Source organism: Lupinus angustifolius, chromosome LG12 (genome assembly GCF_001865875.1).
Source record: "Lupinus angustifolius cultivar Tanjil chromosome LG12, LupAngTanjil_v1.0, whole genome shotgun sequence".
Lineage (NCBI taxonomy): Eukaryota > Viridiplantae > Streptophyta > Magnoliopsida > Fabales > Fabaceae > Lupinus > Lupinus angustifolius.
Window position 1 is genome coordinate 13,018,101 of NC_032020.1, and position 26,909 is coordinate 13,045,009.

At 32.5% G+C, this 26,909-nt stretch overlaps 3 protein-coding genes, 1 non-coding gene and 1 pseudogene across 6 annotated transcripts; 4 read left to right on the forward strand and 1 right to left on the reverse strand.

The window, feature by feature from the left end:
* Positions 8,556 to 9,707, forward strand: LOC109363004. The gene has a single exon (XM_019609152.1). It carries the CDS (start codon positions 8,681 to 8,683, stop codon positions 9,656 to 9,658), a length of 978 nt encoding a protein of 325 aa, XP_019464697.1. The 5' UTR covers positions 8,556 to 8,680; the 3' UTR covers positions 9,659 to 9,707.
* Positions 10,564 to 13,592, forward strand: LOC109361443 (haloacid dehalogenase-like hydrolase domain-containing protein At4g39970). Of its 2 annotated transcripts, none has more exons than XM_019606897.1 (11): positions 10,564 to 11,040; positions 11,156 to 11,249; positions 11,743 to 11,791; positions 11,902 to 11,948; positions 12,099 to 12,173; positions 12,251 to 12,284; positions 12,567 to 12,622; positions 12,722 to 12,781; positions 13,043 to 13,102; positions 13,246 to 13,292; positions 13,383 to 13,592. In XM_019606897.1, exons 1-11 carry the CDS (start codon positions 10,640 to 10,642, stop codon positions 13,429 to 13,431), a joined length of 972 nt encoding a protein of 323 aa, XP_019462442.1. In that variant the 5' UTR covers positions 10,564 to 10,639; the 3' UTR covers positions 13,432 to 13,592. The 2 variants fall into 2 exon arrangements, with proteins under 2 accessions (XP_019462442.1, XP_019462441.1); XM_019606896.1 differs by having other exon boundaries at positions 10,568 to 11,040; positions 11,743 to 11,787; positions 11,898 to 11,948.
* LOC109361896 lies at positions 14,833 to 16,118 on the forward strand (annotated as a pseudogene).
* On the forward strand, positions 15,049 to 15,140 carry TRNAY-GUA. Its single transcript is given in 2 exon segments — positions 15,049 to 15,085; positions 15,105 to 15,140. It is a non-coding gene; the product is annotated as a tRNA-Tyr (tRNA).
* Positions 16,262 to 19,973, reverse strand: LOC109361563 (monoacylglycerol lipase ABHD6-like). 2 transcript variants are annotated; one of them, XM_019607055.1, is made up of 5 exons: positions 19,241 to 19,973; positions 17,224 to 17,316; positions 17,028 to 17,095; positions 16,475 to 16,589; positions 16,262 to 16,405 (listed from the first exon to the last, which is right to left on the reverse strand). In XM_019607055.1, the coding sequence occupies exons 1-5, from the start codon at positions 19,865 to 19,867 to the stop codon at positions 16,403 to 16,405; spliced, it is 906 nt and encodes a 301-aa protein (XP_019462600.1). In that variant the 5' UTR covers positions 19,868 to 19,973; the 3' UTR covers positions 16,262 to 16,402. The 2 variants fall into 2 exon arrangements, with proteins under 2 accessions (XP_019462600.1, XP_019462599.1); XM_019607054.1 differs by having other exon boundaries at positions 16,262 to 16,589; positions 19,241 to 19,867.

Here is a 26,909-nt window from a genome sequence, read left to right on the forward strand (position 1 = left end):
GTCTGTGGGCGATGATTAATATTTTCGCCCTTTCTTTTTGGATTTTGTATATGTTAATGGCGATGTAGTTTCCGCTTTTGATGATTTAGTTTGTATGAACTAAAGATGACTTAACCGTTTATATGCATTGTGTTATTCAGGAAATTGTAAATCAGGTTAAGTTATCATTCGATAACGATAAGTTGATTTTCCGCATTTGAGTTACTTAAAGTGATGTCCCGGAAAATGAAGGAAACAATTTTATACAATCTCTTTATCCAAAGAAAAATTTTTTTTACCTATTTTTCCGCAATATTTTTGAGAAGTATTTTTCCGGACGTTACAGTGATGATGTGAAGGATAAGAAGCATAACCCATCATTGGCTGAACTGGTAACTATAAGAAAATAAATAAAAAATATGACTTCATTAGTAAATAACGATATTAATTAGCACATAGAATTTCAAATTACAAATCTTCTAGACAATAAGGTTTTTTTATAACCAATAATATCACTTCATTCTATGAGTGGGGAACTAATTCATTTCAGGATACGTGATTGTTTCTTCTAATAAGTATCGCTCACATGAATTAAAACATTACCTTTTGGTTTATCTAATGATCTAGTGGAGATTTACACCACTAGATCAACACGAGAACACATCTATTGTCTCATAGATGATGACACATGGAATGACACATATGTGATAAAATATGTGATTCCAATCAATACTTTATTATTAGTAGTCATTAAGTGTTTGAACTTGAAGGGAAATAAATATCTCTAAATATTAAAATGACTGCATGGATTCAATGAAGGATTCTATTTTTAATTATGATTTTTTCACAGAAGGTATTGAACTTGGTTGGGTGAGTAGCCAAATTAAATAATAATTGCTGAACTTGATCGTTTAATTGAAGATATGACCATTATCTTCCTAATGTTTGGAGTAGGATAACTTGCTTCATCCAATTCCAGCAAGGGAAAACGCTACTTTAGTATTAACTCCACCACTTTTTAGATTTGGATGTTGCTGGTGGAACCTTTAGTAAATAAATGCTGCATTGTTATAACTACGTGGTTCTTATGACTAAAAAGAGAGAGAATATCTTACTATGTAGTAGCCTTTATAGGCTTGTAGTAGTTCTTATTGCCTTCCTATAGAGTCAAATGGAATCTGCATTAATATGGGACAACTTTTCTATGAAGGACTCTAAAACTTGCTAAAAAATAATGTAATTTAAATTATTAATAAAAAGGCCAACTATAAGGCATGAAAATAGAGACAATCAATTTGAGTAGAATGTTGGAGTGGAAGACCCATAGAGAAAATATAATATAGAAAATGACACCAAGAATTTAATATGGTTCCACAGTTTGCCTACTTCCATAGCTGAAGAGCAACAAAGATTATTCCACTGTGATAAAAGAGAACTACAAGTGTTTCACTCACTTCCCAAAATCCAAGTACACCTAATTTCACTCTCACTCAAGTATTTATCACACAATTAGAACAAGAGAACAAGAAGAGAGAATATGCACTAAGCTAATTATTTGGTGTGTTTTACAATGACATTGAGCACTCCTATTTATAGTCAAAGCTTTTGAAGATTATGTGGCCAAAGAGAAAAGATCATTAATATTGGTTTCATCATAGCACTTCTTTTTACTTGGCTAGAAATTCTCTATTTCTTCAAGATGATCGTTAGCCACTTCTTTTTTTATTTGGCTCAAGAAAGTTTTTTCATCATCTTTTTCTTTTAGCCAATATTCAATAAACTCCACCTTGACTAAAAGACTATCGTAGTTATTCTCCTGCTACCATTCTTCATGCTCACTAGAGATTCTGAACATTAATCAAGTCCAGACAATGTTTGAACTTGGTAGTTGGAACTGGCTTCGTCATTATGTCCGTCAAATTATCTGCAGTGTGTATTTTCCCCACTCTAACAACTCCTCTCTCCAATATGTCTCTGATAAAGTGCATTTGAACATTAATATGCTTAGTTCTTGCATGATACATTGGATTCTTTGTCAGATGTATAACACTTTGACTATCACAATAGATGGTTGTTTCTTCGAGTTTATACCCAACTCTTCAATTAGACATTTCTCCCAAATGACTTCCTTTACAGCTTCTGCTACTGGGATGTACTCTGCTTCAGTTGTAGACAAAGCAATAATTGATTGTAGTGTTGTTTTCCAACTAATAGTATAACCACACAGTGTAAAGACATATCCGGTGAGCGATCTTCGCTGATCTAGATCTCCAGGCATGATTCGAGGCAACATATCTAGTGATCTTGTTTCCAATATCTTTGACTTTACCATACAAAAACCCTATATTTGTGGTACCTTTCAGGTAGCGCATAATCCATTTCACAGTGTGAACTTTACCAGGACTTGCCATATACCTACTTACCACACTTACTGCTTGTGCAATATCTGGTCTAGTGCATATCATGGCATACATGAGACTGTCAACCGCACTAGCATAAGGTACACTTGACATCTCCTTTTTTCATTCTCAGTTTGTGGGCACGAGGTCATTGAAAGTTTGAAATGAGTCGTCAATGAAGTAGTGATTGGTTTAACATTTTGCATGTCAAAGCGTTCGAACACTTTTTCAATGTACTTCTTTTGTGATAGAAAGAATGTCCCCTCTTTTCTATCTCTCTGAATCTCAATTCCAGAATTTTCTTTCTAGCTCCTAAGTCCTTCATTTCAAACTCTGAGCTCAATTGAGCTTTCAAGTTTCTAATTTCTGACATGTTCTTACATGCGATCAACATGTCATCAACATAAAGAAGGAGATAGATAAATGACTTATTTGCCAGCTTCTTGTAGTAGACACAACTATCATGCTCACTTCTACAATAGCCATTTTCGAGCATGAAGGTGTCAAACCGCCGATACCAATGTCTATGAGATTGTTTTAAGCCATATAAGGATTTCTTCAGTAAGCAAACATGATCTTCCTTCCCTTGAACTTCAAATCCTTCAGGTTGTTTCATATAGATTTGTTCCTCCAACTCACCATGCAAGAATTCCGTTTTGACATCTAGTTGCTCAAGTTCTAGATCAAAATGAGCTACAATTGCAAGTAGGATGCGAATAAAGCTATGTTTTACTACAAGAGAAAAAACTTCATTGAAATCAATGTCTTCTCTTTATGTAAAACCTTTGGCCACTAATCGTGTCTCGAATCTTGCATCTTCAACCCTAGGGATTCCTTCCTTCTTCTTAAAGACCCATTTGCATCCAACAATCTTTTGAGCCTTCGACCGCTTCACAATAACCCAAGTATGATTCTTATGAAGAAAGTCAATTTCCTCTATCATGGAAGAAATCCATTTGAAAGCTTTTTTATTGTTGATAGCTTCTTCATATGACTGTGATTCACAATTACTGATATCATCAGCAACATTTAGAGCGTATGAACCAGATCAGCATAGCCATACTTTTCTGGAGGTTTGATATGTCTCCTTTGCATGTCCCTAGCCAACTGGTAATATTGTAATTGAGAGATACTAGTATCAGTACATGCATCATTGACTTCTTCTTCTTGATCAAGTGTTTTTTCTTTTGTTGGCTCTACCTCAAACTCCGCCTTCTCCAAGATATTAGGATCTTCATTTTCACTTGATGACTCTGTATGAGGCTTTAGCATTTCAGCTTCATTAAAAGTAACATATCTACTAATAATGCACTCTTTTTCTCTGAGCCACCACAACTTATATCCTTTTACACCATCAGGATATCCAAGAAAAATGCATTTCAATGCTCTTGTATCAAGTTTTCCTTCTTTGTTATGAGCATATGCGAGACAACCAAATATCCTCAAATTTTCATAATTTGCCAGAATACCCGACCACATATCTTCTGGAGTTTTAAAACCAATGGTTGTTGATGGACATCAGTTGATCAAGTAACAAGCTGTACTGACAACTTCCGCCCAAAATTCTTTTGGCAATCCAACATTTGACAACATATGTCTTGTCCTTTCAAGTAAGGTTTTGTTCACTCGTTCTGTAAATCCATTTTGTTGTGGAGTGTGCCTCACGATATAATGTCTCACAATACCGTGATCCTTGCAAAAATTTCTGAATTCTCTACTGCAGAATTTTAGACTATTGTGAGTTCCTAGTCTCTTGATCTTTCTCCAGGTTTGCTTTTCAATCAAGGTTTTCTGCTTGAACTTCACAAATGCTTCACTTTTGTGTTTCAAAATGAAGATCCACACCTTCCTTGAATAGTCATCAATGAATGTTAACATGTATTTGCTACCACCATTAGAAGGTACTTGGGAAGGACCCCACAAGTCAGAATGTACATAATCCAACGTGTCTCTTGTTCGATGAACTGCAACATTGAATTTTATCCAGCATTGCTTTCCGAAAACACATTGTTCATAAAAGTCTACATTCCCGACTTGTTGATCGCATAGTAATCATTGTTTGGTCAACTCGGCTAGACCTCTTTCACTGACATAACTCATTCTTAGATGTCATAGTTTGGTGACATCAGATGTTGAGGAGACAACAGCAACACCCGTGATTGTGTTTCCTTGTAACATATAGAGACTATTCTCTTTCTTCCCTTTCATTACAAAAATAGCACATTTAGATATTCTTATAGATCCATCTTCACCTTTGTAGCTATAACCTTTTGAATCTAGTGTTCCCAAGGAAATGAGATTTTTCTTCAATTCTGGAACATGCCTTACATCTGTCAACGTACTTACTATTCCGTCGAACATCTTGATTCTAATTGTGCCTATATCAATGACCTTGTAGGGAGCATTATTCCCAAAAGGACATTGTCCCCATCTAAGGGTTGGTAAGTGGAAAACCAATCCTTAATGGGACACATGTGATATGAGCATCCAGAATCAAGTATCCATTCACCTTTTGAGTCGTGCTCTGAGACTATTAGTGCATCTGCACTATCATAGTCATTTACTACAACTGCATCTCCATATTCATAAATCTTGTCCTTGCCTTTGCACTCTGAGCAATTCTTTCTTATATGCCCCTCCTTGTGACAATGAAAACATTTATACTTTCTAGGTTTTGCTTTAGACTTGGACCTAGATTTCCTTCTTTTACCAAATTGATTTCGCCTCTCTATTCTTTTTTTAGCAAAGAGACTTTCACCTGAGCCTTCAGATCGCGAATCTAATACTCTTTTCTTCAGTTCTTTCGCGTGCAACGCCGCCTTTACTTCGTCTAAGATCAGATCTTCTCGATCATACATCATGGTGTCGACGAAGTGCTCGTAAGAACTTGGAATGGAACATAGTAGAAGAATTGCTTGGTATTCATCTTCAATTTTAACATTAATATTCTTTAGATCAAGAATAATTTTTTTAAATTCATCTAGATGATCTTTTATGGGCTTTCCTTCCTGCATTTGAAGAGTATATATTCTTTTCTTCAAATACAGCCTGTTGGTGAGTGACTTCGTCATGTATAGGCTTTCCAACTTCAACCATAATGAAGCAGTTGTAGTTTCATCTGACACTTCTCGTAGAACTTCATTTCTCAAGCACAACAAAATTGCACTATATGCTTTTTCCAAGTTTTCATCATTCTCATCATCGATCAGACTCTGTGGTAACTTATTTATACCTTCCAAGGCTTTGCCCAAGACTTGATGAACTAGTAGAGCTTTCATCTTTAATCGCTAGAGGTTGAAATCATTTTCTCCATTAAATTTCTCGAAATCAAATTTAGCACTCGCCATGATAACCGTATACCGGAACAATATCATAGTCCGTGAACATATACCAGGAAAGTTCATAGGAAAGAGAGGTGGATTTTAATAGACACGCTTAAATACGAGGTTTTTCCTAAGACAGAACTTTCCTAGACATCACTTTCACGCTATTATACATTTCTAGTAACAAGAACAATTTTTTTCTAATGTGTAAGATCAGACAATGCTGCAAACACAGAGCATACTAAGAATTTTCTTTTAGATCGTACGGCTTAGCATGCAAGAGCTCTACGAGATCCGATACCAGTTTGTTGGATCAAAAGACCATAGAGAAAATATAATAGAGAAAATGGCACCGAGAATTTAATGTGGTTCGGCAATTTGCCTACGTCAACAGCTTAAGAGCAACAAAGATTATTCTACTATATAAAAGAGAACTACAAGTGTTTCACTCACTTCCCAAAATCCAAGTACACTCAATTTCCCTATCACTCAAGGATTTCTCACACAATTAGAACAAGAGAACAAGAAGAGAGAATATGCACTAAGCTAAGTATTTGGTGTGTTTTATAATGACATGGAGAACTCCTATTTATAGCGAAAACTCTTGAAGATTATGTGGCCAAAAGGAAAATAACATTAATGCTAGTTTCACAATAGCCACTTCTTTTTACTTGGCTAAAAATTCTCTCTTTCTTCAAGATGATCTTTAGCCACTTCTTTTTTTGCTTGGCTCAAGAAAGTCTTTTCATCATCTTTTTCTTTTAGCCAATATTCAATATAGAAGATAAATATTCCTAAAAGGTAGGATCATATCCTTCATTTTCGGTGCTAAAGAAGTATCAAGTGGTTATTGGCTTATTGTGTTGATGACTTGGTTACAAAGCCCCATATTTCTCATTTGAGAGAACAAGCAACCAAGGCATCTTATTGGCTAAAATCTATTGTACTATATCTTCTTATAAATTTAAGAGTTCAACATCCGCCTATTTTGAGATTTTTACATTGTCAAAATATTATCTATTTTTCATATGTTACGGATCATTCATTCTTAAATAAAATAATACATATAAATAATGAATTATATATTTACTCCATAAAAAGTTTTACACTAACAATGCATAAATATTAAATTCTTAATTTAATATTTAATATGTGTATCTCATGGTATTAAATTAATTTTGTAAGGGGGAATGACCATGAGTCTTTGAAACTTGGTGTTTTAAATTACCTGAGCAATAGTCTAAGCTAAAAGTCATTTCTTCCTATATTAGTGTATTTCCAATTTTCTGGGAAAGGAGAAATTAAACAAGAGTAAATTAAACATGATTTATTTAGTTAGATTTAGCTTAGTATTAGTTTTGGAAAATCACAAATGGAGAGTGGAAGTAAACAAAATACAGAAAGTGAAGCTAGAAGTCTTGGATATCCTCAAGGAAGCTGTTGTAAAAATAGGTGAGAAGCAAATGCAATGTGTCTGGATTCAAGCCCGTCCAGAACCACTGATTAGGATAGGATCATTATCAACATCTAGTATCATGAAGTCAACAACAAATAGAAATTGACATGGTCAAAGGTGGAGGGCCTGCAAAGGTGTTGAAAAGTAAGAGAGATCAAGTGTACCAAAATCAACTTTCTCCTATTAATATAAAAATGCTATTTTGTGTTTTTAAATTTGATTATGTAACGTTTTTTATTGGATTGTGGTAGGAATGAGGACAAATCATCTCTATCTATTGAAAAGTTGAATAACATACTTTATTCATCTGTTGATTGAGACGTAAAGAGTATTTTTATTTTGGTGAAGGATGTACATAGTATATTTACACTTTAAATCATTGTTATTCAATATGTTTTGTGACAGTTTTTTAATACTTCTCAATGCTTATATATCTTTGAATAATTTTGATTTTTTATTGACAGATCTTAATATTACATTGTGTCCATAATTATTAATGTTGATTGATCTATAAAACTTAATGTTATTTCTCTAGTATAAGGTTTGTGTTTTTATACTACATAAATTTTATATATGTGTCTTTGCTGTATCTTATCTTCTGAATTTTAAATTTTCTCATATTTGGTAAGGATTTTTATGGACATAAACGCATTCATGTTAGATCTTGTGCATCGTGCGCTACACATAGCTTTCTGTAATGATTGCATAAAATTAGCAGAATTAGAATAACAATATGTATTTTGAGATGTAGTAATAAAATGGTTGTATAGTCAAGTACCAATTGTTTCAAAAGTTTATATCATTCCTAGAAGCTCGAATTATAGAAATGAAGTAGTATTAAGTAGAAATGAAGTAGAAAAGTGGTTTAGTGTATGAAGCTAGTGGATTTTGCTGAGGGAGGATGTACCTAATTTTACATGGCAATTGAAGAATTTACTTTAAAGATTAAAAAACATAATATATAAGTTACAACACAAACAACTTTGTCATCCATTGTACCAACATGAGTAGAAATAAAGTGAATCTTGAAAAATTATAGTAATTTAGAGACCTAACTAATGAATAATTCAGAAATTGTATGTTTGGAGTGGAGATTAATTGAGTTGTATGAAGAAAAGGAAAATAAGATGGCATAAATAACAACTCAATTACCAGTTTTTAATGGTGTCTCATTTTCTGTTTCAAGCCAATCATATATTAACACGTAGATAAAATAAAAAATTTAAAGCAAAAAATAATAAAATATAGCACTCTGATTAACTTGTGACATAGAATGAGACACCATTTAAGACAAATAATCTTCATAGCTGACTTATTCAATATTAATGCTTAGTTGTTGAGTTCCTTAGTCCATACATTATTAAATGCCATAAACTAAGTCCAACTCTCAAAGTCTTAGTCTTCTATAATAAAGTCTTTCCTGGAAAAGAGAAGCAATAAAAACAGATCTATATGTAGTATAATAATGAGAATATGCAGTGAGTTTGAGCACCAAAATAAAAGCTTGGCATTAGTTTTTGAAAATGGAGAGTGAAAGCAAACAGATTCAGCAGAAGCTAGAGGTCTTAGATATACTCAAGGAAGCTATAACTATCTATGTCAAGAACATTAACTTCATCATCTTCACCTTTCTCACTTCTATTCCTTTCTTTTCTGTCATGGTTTACTTTGAATTTCTCTTCCAGCAAAGTTTGGTTGAGACCCCAGAATTTATTTATCCTCTATTTCTACCTTTCTCAGATAGATATTATGCTTATCGCTCTGTACTATATTCCATACACACAGATTACTTGGCAGATAAAAGTTTTAGTAATGATTATTTGCCTATTTTGGTTCAACTTGTATTCATTTACTTAGTGCCTCTTCATGTTCTAGAACTTTGTTCTGCAGTTGTAACTACAGATTTGGCATCAAAACTGTATTCAGAAGAGAGTAAAATGAGTCTGAAGCAAATGTTTCAAGAATCCATAGACATGTCTGTTATGAAAGGCACATTTATAACTTCTTTATATATGCTGTTTTTGTCAACTTGTATACTTATTGCATTCCCTTGGACAGTAAGTAACTTATATGGTCTCTGCAATGCTTTGGGTGGCTACATTTTTTTTGCTTTGATTTGTGGTGTGGCACTAGCAAAGTTGTTGATGAAGTATTTGGAATGGAGTGCTATTTGGAATATGAGTATAGTGATATCAGTATTGGATGGTATATATGGAGCTGGAGCATTTAGAGTTTCATATTTCTTAAGCAGTGGTAATCATAATAGAGGACTTGTTTTGATGGTTGTTTTCTTTGTTATTGGACTTTTTTTTAGGGTGTTATGTATCTTGTTTGGATGCTATAAAAGAGGATATGGGATTTTTCTACAAATTGGGTTGCTTTGTGTGGGGAATACACTGAAATGGGTGTCTTGCATGGTTTACTTTTATGATTGCAAAGAGAGGAAATTGGAGAAGAATGCAGATGGGGAAGTAGGTAAAGATCTCGAGAGTAATTCATGAAGAACATTTTCTCTGTGCCTAAAAAGAAGAGAAATTTACATGTAATTGGCTGTGAACTATGAATAAAAGTTCTGAGGTAGAATTTTGAATATTGTAAGTCATGTTCACTTGAAGAGTGAATATCCAGTTTGTGTACTATATAGTATACACACACTTTGATCCTTAAAACATTTGTATACTAGCTTAGATACAAACTCTGTCTACTACCTTTAAGTTTTTATTAAAGAGTGCATATTCACTTTAATACTTCAATTTTTGTGAGTGTATCAATTTCATTCCTAAAAAAAATACAAATTTAAAATAGTACCTTAAAATCACGAAGGTGCTTAGACTAAAATGTCTAAAAAATAGTCATACAAACTCATGAGACCATTTTCTTTCTCAATATTTTAGGGAATGGATTGTTACCAGAAATTTGTTTGAGGGGATTAAAATAAACATTGTTTCTTGAAATTAGAAGCATTGTTATGATTTAGTGTACCAATACTTATCCTCCCTTGTGGATGAGATAGATTAGCAACAAGTTGAGTTTGGAGTGAGACTTATCTCGAGTAATAGAGAGACAAGTAGATTTTTCTTTATATTTTAAAGGTAAAAATGTAATATATTTTAAATAGAAATGATATAAATATTAATATGTGTTATTTTTTCTTTACTTTTACATAGTACTTCTCTATGGAGAGGAGTCTCACCGGTGAGACCTTTACTAGCCATAGGATCATTTGATTAGAGTGTATCATTTGGTAGATCCAAAATCCTAGTAAAACTCAAATTACAAAAACAATGAAGAGAGTCCTGAAAAATTGAAAACTTTTTATAAACCGAGTTAAACTAATCCCAAAAGAATGTCCCTAAAATTTGATCCTGAAAAAAGACAATAATCCGAAAAGGAGAGGGTGAAGTTAGAGAGGTTGGAGAGCCACACAAAAAATGCAGAGAGTGATGAAGTGATAGTGTAATGATGTTTGGTTTCAGTTTCACATGGCTTCTACTATGTCTCTAACTTTCACTCTCTCTTCCACCATCACTTCTTCCTCTTCTTCTCTCCCCAACTTCACTCCCACTTTACTCACCAAACATCATCCCATTATTAACTTATTCTCATCCAAACACAAACACAATTACAGTCACAAACACCGTGTTTTCTCAGTTTCAGCTTCTTCATCCCCTTCTCTTGAAGCTTTGATTTTTGACTGCGATGGTGTCATTTTAGAATCAGAGCACTTGCATCGCCAAGCATACAACGATGCATTCACTCACTTCAATGTTCGTGTCCCTTCTTCTTCTTCTTCTTATGATGACCAACAACCACTCAATTGGGGTATCCACTTCTACGATGAACTCCAGAACCGCATTGGTGGTGGCAAACCCAAAATGCGATGGTTCTATTCTCTCCATTCCCAACTTACTCAAAGTTTTCATATTTGGCTTTTTTTTAATTTTATTTTCTTGGGGTTTCCTTAAATTATGTGTTGTTTTGTTTTTGGGATGTTTAAGGTATTTTAAGGAACATGGGTGGCCCTCTTCCAACTTATTTGAGACTCCTCCAACTGATGATAACGATCGAGCCAAGTTGATTGACACTCTTCAGGTTTTTTCTTACTTTCAGAGGATGAAATGATGTATATAGATAACTTAACATAGGTAGCGTTTGACTCGAAGATAGAACTGAATCGGAGTATCCTGTTCTGGTTACCAAGGAGCTTCAAAATAGAGTTACCAAGTTTTGCATTTTTTGAAATTTATGTATTTGAGGTAAAATGGTACTTAAAAAAGTTGCTTTTTTTAATTAGGATTATTGTTTTCGTGTTTGACTGATTTAATGTGCAAACAGAAGAATTCCAAGAGAATGAAAACTATAAATTATTTTGTCTTTTTCTTCCCTTTATTTTACAGTAATGATAAGAGAACTAGGTAGTAAGTATGATGTGCAGATGATAAATTTTCTTAACTCTTTCAAACTATTTTGAGAGAGCAAGTTCAATTTAGTATATTTTGATTTTTAGCTCGTGAAGTGATTGTCATCTCCTCCACTTAGAATATGCTTGTATTGCATTTACCTACTTTATATCTTGGTCATGTAGGATTGGAAGACTGAGAGATACAAAGAAATAATCAAGTCTGGAACTGTAAGTAGATTTCTATATGTTTCATATCCTAACATTCTATCTTCCTAAACTGTGAAGGTGGTGTATCTATTACGTTGATAAGATATAAATACTTGTACATTTTGGCACAGGTAGAACCCAGACCTGGAGTTTTGAGACTAATGGATGAGGCCAAAGCTGCTGTAAGATAATGTTCTGTCAGTTATATATATTCTTGCAGTGTAATCATCTCTTGTTTCAATTTCAATATCTGAACCAAAGTGTAACTTCTGAAAATTGGTTACAGTTATCTGCTTGTAAGTTTGTCATGTTTTGTCCAATTGCTGTTGCAGGGGAAAAAGCTAGCCGTTTGCTCTGCAGCGACTAAAAGTTCAGTTATTCTTTGTCTGGAAAACCTTATAGGAATTGTAAGTCTAATTGTATAATATATTCTCACTATCAGGGATAGAAATTTAATTTTCAATTTGCATTCAACTTATTGTAGGAGCGCTTTCAAAGCCTTGATTGCTTCCTTGCTGGTATATTCACACAACTTTTATATCTTTTTTTTATTAGTCATATAACATTCAGATGCAGTAATTTTTAGTACTAATAAGTTGCTTATAAGCTATGCCATGCTTTTTGGGGATAGTTAGTCATAACTTTAGTTCACGTAAACATGTGCTTTTTAAATTAAAGGGGTTCTGTGTTCATAAAATCTACTCTACTTGTTTGATTCTATTGATTTTCTTTATCTGCCAATAATCTGGGCACTCAAACTCAAGTTTAGGCTCACCTATCCATTTTCTGTGAACTCTCAGGTGATGATGTGAAGGAAAAGAAACCCGATCCATCAATATATGTGGCTGCTTCCAAGGTTTTAATACAATATGGTCAAGAGTTTAAAAACATGAATTTCAAAGGTTTCTTTTATGCACTCACAGAATGAGCATAATTTACATGTTGTGCCTTGCAGAAGCTAGGTGTTTCAGAGAAAGATTGCTTGGTAGTAGAGGATAGTGTTATTGGGTTAAAGGTAGATCTTCACAAACTATCAATTTCCAATGTACTTGAGGTTTAGCCTATAACAAGATTTGTTGTTTAGAAAGAAAACCAAACTTACTATATGAGCTTGGGTTTAAAGATTATTTGATCTGACAATGTTAACAGTTAAGTATGTGCATTTTTATTACAGATCTTCATGTTTGTTTCTTATATCGTCAAAGTGCATTTGGTCATGATAGATTAACTTCCAAATATGCTCAAACTCACATCTGGAAAAAAATAACCTCTGCAGGCAGCAACAAAGGCAGGGATGTCATGTGTGGTTACCTACACGTCTTCCACAGCGGACCAGGTGAGGCAGTTATCCTTTGACCGAGTTCAAGCGAAAAAGATGAAGTGATTTGATATTGAACTTCGATTTGAATTACCATCCATTTGAACCCTTTGCGTGGTGGCTAATCATGTTTCTATTTTGGATGGTTGGATCTAATGTAGGATTTCAAAGATGCCATAGCAATCTACCCCGACTTGAGTAACGTAAGGTATAATGCATTGCTGACATCTGAAGGTACTAAGGTTGTCTTAATTTATTTATAGCCCCAGCTACTAAAATTGTGTGAACTATTCTACAGATTAGAAGATTTGGAATTACTACTTCAAAATGTAGTACCTGCTAAATGAGAAACATGCCTGCATCTTGGAAATGTTGCTACTTTGTCAAGAAATAGGTTGAACATGGATATTTGCCACAAGGTTAAGATTTTTTGTTAACACACTTCATATATTCATTGACAGCATATGTATACATGTAAGATATAATGTGAAAAAGAATTCACTGCTAGTGGAGATTTCCCTTGGCAGTTCTTCAGTTTCAGTGTTACAAAATTTTGACTCATATTATATTATAATGACTAGGTTGATGTCTCTTTAATGATATGTTTAGAAGTTTCCGTGACACAAAGGTAAAATTAAATAGAAGCACTTGTCACTCAAATTTTGTAAGTTTACCCCATCGCAGCAGGATTTTACTTACAGAAATAAAAACTTCAGGACAAATAATTTTTTACGGAGAAAAAGTTGAAGATAAAAGAGTCTCTCCATTAACTTGAATTTAGTTGTTCCAAGCATTAATTAAATTAATTAGTTATTTCACAAAAATGGAATTTCTTCAACTAAATTGTTTAATTTAAATTTGTTTTTTATAATTTAGCCAAAATATTTGAGTAGAAAAATTAAATAGTTAAAAAAAAAGATGTATGCAATATTGATACCATCTTATTTGTAATGAGATATTTAATGACATCCTGTAATCTATTGATTGCTTACAATAAAAATTCACGAATTATTGATTTATTTGGCCATCGATTTTGTAATTTTAAATATTTCAATAATTAAGAAAAGCCACATATTTCAATAATGTACAAATGTTAGTTGAAGATAAGTATAATTGGAAAGGTAAGAATATTATTTCTCAAAATACTAAATTCATCAATTTCTAATACAAAACTCCTACCTTAATCTTCTTAAACCCAGCTTTAATTTTCCATTAAATTAATGCAGAAACCCTCTTTATATATAATATATAATTGATTGAATTGTATTATCTTAGCATCACACTTACGGAAATATAGATATCGAACCTAAAGTATAATAAAAATCCCCTATGTTTATAAGGACAAATAAATCTCTAATTTCTTTTGCACTTCATATCCGCCTATGTTTATAAGGACAAATAAATTAAATTACACATCTACCAAGTGCCACCAACACATTATCACCCATCCAGAGTTAAATAACAGCTAAATTCTCCTCAGTAAGTGTTAAACCAAGAAATAATTCATGCAAGGAGAATACTAAAAGGTAGAAATATATTGAAAGATACAGAAGTTACCACAGAGTAATGAAATCGCAAATTAAAGTAATGAAATCGCAAATTAGACGGACTTATGATTATATTTCTTGTTGATAATATGATAGAAGAAAACAATGTTGAGTAACTTGGCTGGTTCCCATGGTGTAATACAAGTGCATCAATATAAATGATGAAAAGAAGCTGCAAACCTAGATCTATTGTTAAATGTAATGCGTATTATAGAAATTGGTTTCAATGTTACTGTTCCCTTTAACTACTTCCATTCTGCAAACGTACCAAACAAATATCTAATCATAGAATAGAACTCACTTGTGGCTTGATGATGCAGTACTGCCTGTTGTACTAGATTTTTGCGATAGCTGAGGATGAGGGTACCGCGTGAGTGAGTTTGATCTAATTAGAAATTAGTAATCTGTAAGAACAATCCGACCTTAGCTCAGTTGGTAGAGCGGAGGACTGTAGTTGGAATTCCCATGCTGATATCCTTAGGTCGCTGGTTCGAATCCGGCAGGTCGGATTTTTAACAATCTCATATATAATTTACAGTTTTTACATTTTGACCAATCTACTAATCTTAACAAGGGACCCTTTGGCACAGTCCTATCGTGTGGCTCCCCACAAGTTCAGCCCATAATAACATGCACATCAAATACCAAAGGTGACCAACTCATCAAAACTTACACAGCTTCAAACCCCATCACCTCAATATCTTACACCACTCCACACTCACCCCACTCGACATGTCCACATGCACCACCATGCAAACCTCACCTAACTCTTCCCTCGCCATCTAAGACACCTCTACATGTGACCCTAACTTTGAATACCTTCGTGCTTCAACGCTCATGCGTCCTTCTGTTGTCTCACTTGGCATCACACTCTTTCCTCCTACTAATACTTGTTGTGTGTACTCTCCTGCTAACCTTGAGAATAAGGGAGAGTTGGACCTTAAGGACATGAAATGTGGTGCTTATGCTTCTGTGTCTCCTCTGGGGACAATCCTATTGGCTCTTTACTTTGGGTTTAAAAAGTGAAGTTGAAGTAAACTTATAGTGGCGTTTTGGATAATATTGTTGTTTGTAATAAGTGTAGTACATGTGAGTTCAGTGGTGGGTTTGTGGGTATGCTCCACTAGGAAAAACCCAACACAAAAAACTAGTATATTAGTTGAGAAAACCTCATGACTTAAAGTATCACATTGAGTTTATTATTCTACTCAATGTGGGACTCCTAACAATTTATAAAGGTGATTATAACACGAATCTAGATTGCTCTGGTTACAACCAAAACTAGGACTTTGTTTGGGACTCCTCTTCTCCGTTGTCCATACGTAAGTTTTTCCTTTTCTTTTTTAGTTTCATATTGTTTTTTCACAAGAAAAACGTAGATATTTTTTATACTATATTATCTTTGAACTTGCTACAGTAATAAAGTGAAGAAATGTAATGTCTATATTATTTTTTATAGTATGTTGGAATTTCTTTTTGAAGGTTAATCTAAACAATAATCTTGCCTTACCCCTTATTTTCTTGTTTGTTCTCCCTTCTCCTGTAATTTCCTTTCCTTTACTCTCTTGATTACCAAACAACACAATGACTACTGACACTGTAATATGATTTTATTTTTCTCAAACCAGCATCCAAATGAAAGGTATATACTTCAGCAGGGACACAAACAAACTCAACATTTACAATACATTATACATTAGGGGTGGGGGCATTTCAAATGCATACACACTGTTAAGTCAAAACAGCAACATATATCATTGCTGAAAAGTTCTTATATTTGTCTAAGTTGCCCTTTCTAGTCCACCTTGTGACCATTACTGTGGTTTTCTTCCTTAGATGGAGTGGTGGGATCAATGAGGAAGGATTTTAAATTCTTGTAAAGCTCCTTAGGTTTTTCTACATTTATTGCATGTCCTGCATTCTTAATAACAGCTAGTTTTGCATTCTCTCCAAGATGCCTATAGCACAGAAACAAGAATGAAATTTAAAGTTAAAATAACCAGGTAGGTGCAAAACACAATAATAATTAATGTTCTCATGTTATACTCATATATGATGAAGATTACTCCTCAGTTTCCTTTCCCAATCGTCAAAGTTATAAAAAGTCAGCAAAGCTGGACTGCTTTTTCAGGTACTTACTTCCATCTTCAAGTTGTAAATTTCAAATATTATGGAAGAAAATTTAACATACTACTGGAGCAGCAATTAGTGCATGTTCCAAGAATACCTTCACCATTGATTTATTTACTTCAGGAAATTGGTGGTGAATATTTTTCTAGAGCATGCATTTTTGCTGCTGTAAAATAATGCAATAACTTCTTTATTTATAGACCTAAACTGTAGAGAGATGTGTGGAGTATAAACTGCATTAGTGAACAAAAATTACTAAAACTCACTGTTTCAGTCTGAGAGCTAATGCGAATGGGAAAACCCGGTCCAGTTCTCCCCAAATTATTAGTGTTGGCTGCATCATTAAAAATTTATGCTTTATAAGAGGTTGCAGTGTAAGAATACATGATGAATACATGATGTGGTTGATAGTACGTGTCGCCTATAAAAAATCACAGCATAAAGTCAGGGGAGAAGAAAAACCCTGGTCATTTTAGGAAGGTTGGAAAATTTTCTATCCTTATGCAATGCTTCGATCAGTTCTTTCCTCTCTTGGCGGTATTCTGTACACATCACCTGCCAGTAAAACCAGTTTCATTTCAGCCAGAAAACTTGGGTAAACATATTAGCAAGTCATGCTACTATTTTCAGTTGTAAACAGAAAAGGATATAAAATTTTCTTCTATCAAAATTGGGATAATACAACTATATCCTGGTATTTTTGGACTCCGGTATATGCAAGCAAGAAAGTATTCTCCTTTGGGGCTTTCCTCCTCTCTCACCCCATTGTGACAGCCGTGATGCCTTCCCTAAAAGCTCCAAAAGATCCATCTCAACAATTTCAGCCATAAAACTAATTCTTCAAAAAGCCAAGAAAACTCACCTTGGATAGACACATATAGCCAGAGCCAAAACCAAAGACATTACCTTGTTAAACTATATTACTACAGCAGAAAACTCCATCCGCAAGTGACCCCATGGCCACCATTGATGAATGGAATTATCCAACATTATCAGTTTTCAATTATTGCTAATTGGGTAAAATTGCTCTAAAAAGGACATCAACCAGCCTTTTATTACAATTTTCATTAATTAAAATGTCTAAAAATCTACATAAATTTCTGCTTCATCTTCATATCTTCCAATGTTCTTATCTTAGACTAATAAATAATAATAGATAAGAATTATATGAATTTTGTTCTGTTTTCTGTATATTCTAAAAACAATGGGAAAACGAGACAAAAGACAACTTTTAGCGCACCAAATGATATTCATAGAATTTTCATTTTTTGTTGATTTGGTACTTTTGTTACTTACAATCAAATTCCTACCAAACTAACCATCTAGTACACACAGACTTGCCCAAAAAATTGATTATTGAATTTTCCAACCACCAAGGTGGCATTCATGAGTCATGACAAGATTTATTAGTCTCAGCAACTATATCGCCCTGCATCCCCTATAGATCAAAGCAGTATCCCTAGCTATATGAGTATCCTCGTTCCTGTTGTTCTTCTTCCATTTCTTCTTTGACAAATAATCATAGTCTTACTCTCTTCAGCACTGTGGTGGTAAATCTAAGATGACACATATCAATCTTACTGAGCATCATATATTCAGGGAAGGAAAACAGACCTTCCGCTTTTTATGCAAATATAATACACTTGAATGATGCATAGCCAGGAGCCAGGGACATACTTTTATCTTTTGAAGGCATATTTGCAAATCGAGGCATATAAAGAATAATATAAAAATTATTAGATCAAGGTGTCAAACCAATTAACACAACAATAAAACATCCATAACTCCTAGAATTTATATTACTTATTGTTAAACAAAAATCCAAAAAATTGATCACCTATCATGTGTCATTAAACACAAGCAATTTTATCAACATTGTTTGCTTGTTCCAAGTCACAAAGAGCCATATTCCTTTAAACAAACCTTGGGGTCTCAATCTCGTGAACAGCAAAAACAGTGGTCAAAGAGTTGTCCCCATTAAACAAGTTTTGACAAAAGGCTTTACTCTTTCTGCACCCAACATAACAACTGGAAGTGAAAGGGTTGTTTTTATAGCTCGCCATTTTTGCTCATTTTAGCTCAACTCATAAAATCGGAGGTACAAATTGATTTCAATATACTGAGTGTCCCATACTCCCATAACAAACAAAAAAGGTAATTTTCATATACAAATCGAAAACGAAGCTTTAGAGTTTGTTTGGCAAGATCAGATAGCTTGTAGACTAGTCAAAATAAGCTACCTAAATGTGTTTGGTAAATGATTTTATTTCACTAGCTTATAAGCTCGTATTTCATAATCTCCAGAGGCAGCTTATAGCTTATGGGTTGCACACTTATCACACATATCAGCTAATAGCTGATCTTAAAAAACAATTCCAAATCACTTAGCTAACTTACCAATTTAGATATCAGCTAACTTATAACTTGTCGTTATCTCAAATAGAGTGTTAATAACAGAAGAATGAAACAAAGCACTTACATGAATGAAATCATTGAGGAAACAAGTTGGCAGAAATTTAGCAGGCTTAACAAAAGTAAGCTTCACAAGCTCCCTCATTTTGTTTGGTGTCTGAGGCAACAAAATACTAACAGCTTCATCAACACTCTTAACCTGAAACATTCCATCATCCATATCTTTCTCTTCCAAACACACCCCAGCACAACACAACACCACCTTCTCCACCCTCTCCTCCCCAAACTGCGCCGCCATGCTATACGCCACAAACCCACCGTAACTAACACCAACAACACTCATCTTCCTCGCCCCGTGACACGTCATCATGTCCATCACGCACCGGGCTTGGAAAGATTCTGATCTTTCGCGGCGCGTGGTGTGGGACTCGCCGAAGAAGAGGAGGTCGGGGATATAGAGGTTGAAACGGTGCGTTAAGGGAGAGATGAAGTCGTTCCACTGCCACATTGCGTTGGCGCCGATGCCGTGGATTAAGAGGAGGGAGGGTTTTGAGGAGCTGGGTGTTTGTGGGACCCAACAGTGCATGATGGTGGTGTCGCCGAGGTCGGTGGTGGTGGATTTGAGGCCGGCGTTTGAGAAAGAGTGACGTAACCACCAGTTGCGGTAAGCTGTGAAGCTGAACCATGGTGGCATGTTTTGTATGAGAGTGTGGACAAGTGTGAGTGTTGTTTTGCAGTGTCCAAAATACTGGACTCTACTCAGGGTTGAGAGTCTCCATGTTTTTTTATGGAATGCTCCTGTTGCTTCCAAATTTTCATATTCATCCAATTATAAAGTATCATTTAATTTAAAATAAAATCATAAAAAAAATACATTTTTTCACCAAAAGATAGTAATGAGTACCTAGAACCACTAGTATACGTAGATATTAGGCACATTGGGTCGAGACTGAGTTTAGATTTTGGATCCATGGGTAATTTAGATTTGAGATTTTGAGAGTTGTTGTTAAATAAGTGTGTCTCCGGGTAACAAGATACCCAAATTTATAAGTACCAAAACTCACTATTCTTTCCTAAATGTAATGGGCAAGGATCTGATGTCCCAAACTCTGTCCCAGACCAATCATATTATGCCACGTCAGTTAAAAAAAATTAAATATTCATAAATTTATCAATTTTGCTTCATTATGATTGACCAAGGACGTGGTTGGGACAGTAGAGCCTCATCCAAATGTAATATCATATTAATCAATATATATATATCAACATAATTGCATTAATCATAATTGTAATTTTAATGTCATATCAATTCATAAATCTAATTGTCATGTTGTTAAATAATGATGTTATATTGTTAAGAATTGTGATGTTATGCTTTAATTCATATACATAATCTAATGTTAGACTGAACAAATTTACCAAAATCAATTTTACTTATAACGTGGAAGTAATGACTCTTTTTTTTATGTTTGTTGGAGTAAAATGAGTTATATTAATAGTCAACTTAAATTCTGTTTAAACTTTTAAATTATCTTTTATAATTTTTTCTCTTATTAATTGCCTAAATAATATATAAGATTGTAGGAAATAAATACACACTTACATAAACTTATCACAATAAGTTTTAATATTTTTGAATTTGTAGGTGCTCACAGAACTGCTTAATACCAAAGACTCACAGGTAATAGGCCCAACGAGTATCAGTACGGGTGTGAGGCGAATCTAGATTTAAAAATGAAGTAACGCTGGATATTTGGGCAAATCCATTATCATCCCTATTCTTGGCAGTTGAAATTACAAATATCACTTTCACACCAAATTTCAAAGTAACATTACAATTTCGACTAATGTAAAGTTAAAATTTAGATATTTCAAATGACATATATCAATTTTACATAAGTAGAAAATGATAATATTATTCTCTTATATTATTAAAGATTTTTAGGTTAATTTTTATTAAAAATATAATATTTCTCACATTATAGTAGTTCTATCAATCCTAAATATTTGAATTAGGATGTGACATAAATCTCTGAATACTATGACAAAAACAATATTTGAAAATTTAATACTCCCAACATTTTATATTATATATACTAGCGTGTTGAGCGTGCCTGTCAACCCGCTTTCCTATTGTTTGTAATGTGTATTCTACATATTAAGTTGTATTATATATTGTAATTTGCAGTTGAATATATATTCGTTTGAGGTAATTGTTCAATCTTAAAGAAATGATGCTATACAATTGTGTTCATTAAAAATAGAGTTTTGGTATCTTCACTTAATTTTATTTTCTAGCGTGTTGACAGGTACTACTGTGTCTGTAATAGACTACTACTGTAGTCTATTAACATGTTGGGTTGACAGACCCGCTAGGAAATTGGGTTGACAGACCCGCTAGTGCCTATTAACATGCTAGAAAATAAAATTAAGTGAAAATATTAAGACCCTATTCTTGATGAACACAATTGTATATGTACACTTTCTTTAAGATTGAACAATTACCTCAAACGAATATATATTCAACTGTAAATTATAATATATAATACAACTTAATATGTAGAATACACATTACAAACAATAGGAAAGCGTGTTGACAGGCACGCTCAACACGCTAGTATATATAATATAAAATGTTGGGAGTATTAAATTTTCAAATATTGTTTTTGTCATAGTATTCAGAGATTTATGTCACATCCTAATTCAAATATTTAGGATTGATAGAACTACTATAATGTGAGAAATATTATATTTTTAATAAAAATTAACCTAAAAATCTTTAATAATATACAAAATAGGAAAACACAAATTACACCATGATGGGTGGTTATTTTGTGTTTTCCCATTATTAATAGTATAGATAGATGAAATTAGAAGTTATAAAATATGAAATAAATGTTTAGTAATATAAGTATATATAAAGATGAAAGTATAACTTATAAATAAAATTAGAATTTATAAAATATGAAATAGGAAAACCCAAAATAACTTCATGAAAGTTAGGTTAGGTTTTTCCTTTACTAAGTAGTATAGATATGCAACTTATAGTTAATATATAGGATTTGGTTTTTTTAAATTAAATTTTTGAATGGCAAAATAGGAATATATAAATTATGTCATGATGGTAGTTACATCATGTTTTGACTTTATATATACTAGCGTGTTGACATGCACTGTCGTGCATGTCAACGCGCTTTCCTATCGTTTGTAATGTATAGTTTATCTTTTATAAATTCAAATATAATTTTTTGTGCTAAATTTACGGTTGAATTTATTCAATTGGTCTAATATTCAATTTTTTAAATACACTTTTAAAATAAGAAGATAATAAAGATAAAATAACAAAATAATATTATATGGTTTTTTGGTAGAAATAAAAAGATATGGAGGGCAAAATAGGAAAACACAAATTACACCATGATGGGTGGTTATTTTGTATTTTCCTTTTATTAATAGTATATATATATATATATATATTATTCGTGACTATAAGGACTTCATTTATATCTAACTAATAGGAGATATAATAAATAAAAATGAATAAATATAAGTATTATATAGATAAATAAACATATGAATTATATTTCTTAATTTATGTGTACAATTTTATAAGACAATTAATTAGGAATGAAAATTATTTTTTATATTATTTTTACTAGAATACTCAAAAATAAAATTATAGAGACTGAATTTCTTAATTAATTAATGAGGTAAAAATGATGAAATTAAAATACCCTTTGTCCTTATTATATACACATCTAAAAGATTTTGACTATCTTTTATAAGACAATTTACACTTTCTACTATCTATGGTTTTTTCTGGTCATTAACATTATTAATTAAGGAACAATATTAAATGTTGATAAAATTATAATATTTTAAAATTCAACAAAAACTTAAATATTAATTATTGAATGAGGATAAAATTTATTTATTTTTACAAAGCCTTAAAACTTAAAATTACAAAGTTTGAAAAAGAATTATGAGAGTAATAAATAATAATTGTGTTTGAAACATGTCTGCATGGTTGAATATTGAATTGAGTAGAAAACTTCAATAACTCATCTAGGTGGTGCATAATTTTATATTTGTAAAAGTCGCATTTATTTGAAAAATACTTATTAAATATTAAAAATGTTTCTAAAGCGACTCCAATAGTATTTTTTTTAATGTCCTATATGACAAGCATGTTTTCATGAAAAAACTCAACATAATGCTTCTCAAAATCACAAACACAGCACTTCTTAATATAAGTTTATCTGTTTGGCTGCTAAAATTGTTTTTGACCACATATTACAACAGTTTAATATTAAATTAGTAATTGTTTTTTTTTAGTATTATTAAGGATATCTTCATCTAATAGGTAATGAGCTAATATCTTTCAGTGTATTTGATTGTCCCTATAAGAATTATCACTCACAAAAATTGAATATTGACATTTTGATTTTTCTGAACATACAATGAAGCCTTGTACCATTAAACTAACGTCTTATTGATTCCTACTCGTTTTTACTAACCATCTTCATAAACAACCCATATAAGTAAAACAGTGGGAAAATATTATATTTAACGAAGTAAAAAAATTCAATGTTGATTTTTCATTCATAAGGAAATGATTGGCTGTTGTGCGCCTTAGCTTCTTAGGTGCTGCTTGGTGCATTTGGGATACAGTAACAACCATGTTTTCCGGCAGAATGTTTGGTCAGAGAACGAGGGATTTAGTCACATATCTCGCATGATTCATGATTTTTCATAGTACATGAGTGTGGATGGGCATGGCTTCGTGGGTTAGCCTAAGAAAACATGAATGGTTTGTTGAAGTTCCAACAAGTCATCTTCAAACTTTTGGGTCCTTACCATTGATGGCTCCTTCATGGACAATCAAGGTCGAGCTGATAGTTCTGTCTAGATTGTTCATGAATGATATATTTCTTGGTGTTATTAGGAATATGTAAGTTCAGATTTTGGCTATTGTACAACGATGAAATTATTTGTCTTTAATAATGTCTCATTCTCTGTCTCAAGTTTGGCAGAAGCATAAATATTACTTCATATTTTATAAACAACGAACTGCATCTTGTAGTAGTTTAGTACATTAACCATATTTTAACGTGAGATTTTTATTTACACGCACCCCGACTTATGGAGTTATGGTGCTGTGGTCCATTAGTAGATTTTCAATAAATCATTTGGAAGAGTAGATACTTTGCATTAGTTTTTTTTGGGTGAAATACTTTGCATTAGTTTAACTTCCAATTAATAGTTTAATATATTTTTGCCTTTAACCGTTGAAGACTTTACAGCTTTTACCTTTGGAGGGACAACTTTTTTTATTTGTCAATCTTCCTTTGAAAAAGATAGAAAAGACGTCCTTCAATACCAAACCAACGCACCATAGTACCTAACCGAATAGGCAGAGATCCTGCTCTATTTAATACTCCCCCAATATTAATTAGTATCTTGCAATTGAGTTGTACTCCTCTTTAGCATCAGAGAATTTGAATATGAGAATGAGGTTTTATTTTCTTTATTTTAATTTTTTTATTGAAAATAAGTTAAAATTATATCTATTAAAATTTGATCGATGTTATATATCACAATCTCTAGAGAAAATCTTAATTAGTTAGTTGCAAACAATCAAGTGACGTTCTCTCAAGTGGAATGTGAAGAAAATTCAAAAATTATTTATTTGTGCCATGTGTAAATAACTTATTAAATAATGGATGCCTTTTACCTCTTATGTTATCTAACTCCATGCATGTCGTAATATTCTCAGGTACTGCAGGGTGAAGTTTCTCTCCAATACTAGATAAAGAAGTGGTGTGGAAAAAATGTAAAATATAATAATACTTCTATCATTTTTATTTACCATAAGATAATAATTTACTCTTAAAATTAAAAGAAAAACAAAGTTTTCGTCTTTTTGATAGTATCTTATTCCAATTTTACTATATCCTTTTTATTTCCAACATAAAAAAATGTGGAATCCATTTGAAACATTTCACTATCCTGGGCTTCACACACTTTCCTTTAGACAATTTATTTGGAAATCAGAAAAAACAAAATAAGCATTGGATGGAGTTAATGATAGTAGTTGAGTGATGACTTGTAGACACGTAACTCCAACCCTGCCAAATTTTTGTCTGCTTGTCTGCCACTATTAACCCCACCCATGTTAATTCATTTGCAAATATTATTCACAATTGCAGTGCATGTTGCAGAGTTTGACTGAAGAAATTGCTATTATGAAGTCAATGCATTCACTCTTGCAATCATACATCTTCAGTCTCCTAAATGATAGCAAAAAATTGATCACTAACCCTATATTTTGAATGCCTTTGTCATAAAGGAAACAGCATGCCATATATTTGTTCGATTACATGAACCTTGAAGGAAATGAGACACTACTTTGTATCAAAGTGTTTGAAAATGAGTCTTACTGTGTAACTTATTGTATTAAGAATGATTTAAATAACTATTGAGCTACTTCTTTCATTCAATTGCTTTTGAAATAAAACTTTAATATAATGTCAAAGGTCAACTTCTCTGTTGTCATGGATTAAAAAATACCTCAAAACTATTTGTCTTTCATCTTTGCAATAAATGAGAAAAACACATTACTTCTTTTTTGGTATATGAGTGAGAATTAACTTACTCTAAGAGTGAGTTTTTTAAAACTTACTCTCCATCCTAATCATCAATTTTAAGGATATATAATAATTTAGATCTACTCACTAATTCAAATCATTAGATTTCCCTGAGATTGATGACTAGGATGAGGAGTAAGTTTTCTCTTGGAATAAATGTATCCTCCTCTTCCTACATAAGAACACATTACTATACACATGCAATGTTTCTTATATCCACTGGCCTATGTCACATGCTTGGTGTATCTAATTCCATCCTAAAAAACAGCACAACAGAAGGATTGTCCAATTCAACATTAAAGATACATTACCTATTTCAATTAATCTATCTCACACTAACCATATATACCTTGATATATAGACGAAATAGTATAATAGTTTCTTGGATATGGTCAGATGCCTAAACAAAAACCTTTGTAATTTTCGATAATGTTTTTTATACATATGAAAGAAGTATCAAATCTAGAATTACATGTTTAAATAGCTTCAACCTTTAATTACCCATGATTATACTTATATTTGATATGAGACTTAATTACTACATCTATCATATTTTCTAAAACAAGAAACTAGTAGTAGAGATGAACTTCAGTGATTGGGGGTCGCCTAATTGCATATACCAATGACAGCACATTTTGGTACAGTGACAGTGAGTGGAAGGATTTTCCCTTGGATGTTCAGCTCCTACTTTTGTTAGGTACTAGTAAATAGTAATCAACAATCTTTTTCTGCATTTCTTTTCTTTTTCCAGTGCAAAAGTTCTAACATTAAAATTTGTACATGTTTATATTTTATAGTAAATGCATTGTTGCAGAAGAACATAAAAAGAGAGATACTGAAATGCTATTAATCTGCCTGTTTATTGTTCTTTGTATTAATGACATGATGACAGTTTATGGAAAGTCTCTCGTGGGTTCCACGAGTAAAATCATGGATGCGTGGGATGATTTTAAACACGGGTTATTATCTGAATATTTGATAAATTGATTATACAAACCTATTAAAGAATATATATATATATATATATATATATATATATATATATATAATTTCACCTAACTTTTGTTTATGCTCAAAAGCTCATGAGTG

What these genes read in the sequence shown, in the direction of transcription:
- LOC109363004 (XM_019609152.1), top strand. Translation starts at nt 8,681, where the DNA reads ATGGAGAGTGAAAGCAAACAGATTCAGCAGAAGCTAGAGGTCTTAGAT.
- LOC109361443 (XM_019606897.1), top strand. Translation starts at nt 10,640, where the DNA reads ATGGCTTCTACTATGTCTCTAACTTTCACTCTCTCTTCCACCATCACT. An exon ending in AATCAAGTCTGGAACTGTAA is followed by an intron (nt 11,792 to 11,901) that starts GTAGATTTCTAT and finishes TGGCACAGGTAG; the next exon opens with AACCCAGACCTGGAGTTTTG. An exon ending in TGGATGAGGCCAAAGCTGCT is followed by an intron (nt 11,949 to 12,098) that starts GTAAGATAATGT and finishes TTGCTGTTGCAG; the next exon opens with GGGAAAAAGCTAGCCGTTTG.
- LOC109361563 (XM_019607054.1), bottom strand. Translation starts at nt 19,867, where the DNA reads ATGCCACCATGGTTCAGCTTCACAGCTTACCGCAACTGGTGGTTACGT. An exon ending in TCCTCAATGATTTCATTCAT is followed by an intron (nt 17,317 to 19,240) that starts GTAAGTGCTTTG and finishes TTTTACTGGCAG; the next exon opens with GTGATGTGTACAGAATACCG. An exon ending in ACCTTCCTAAAATGACCAGG is followed by an intron (nt 17,096 to 17,223) that starts GTTTTTCTTCTC and finishes TTAATGATGCAG; the next exon opens with CCAACACTAATAATTTGGGG.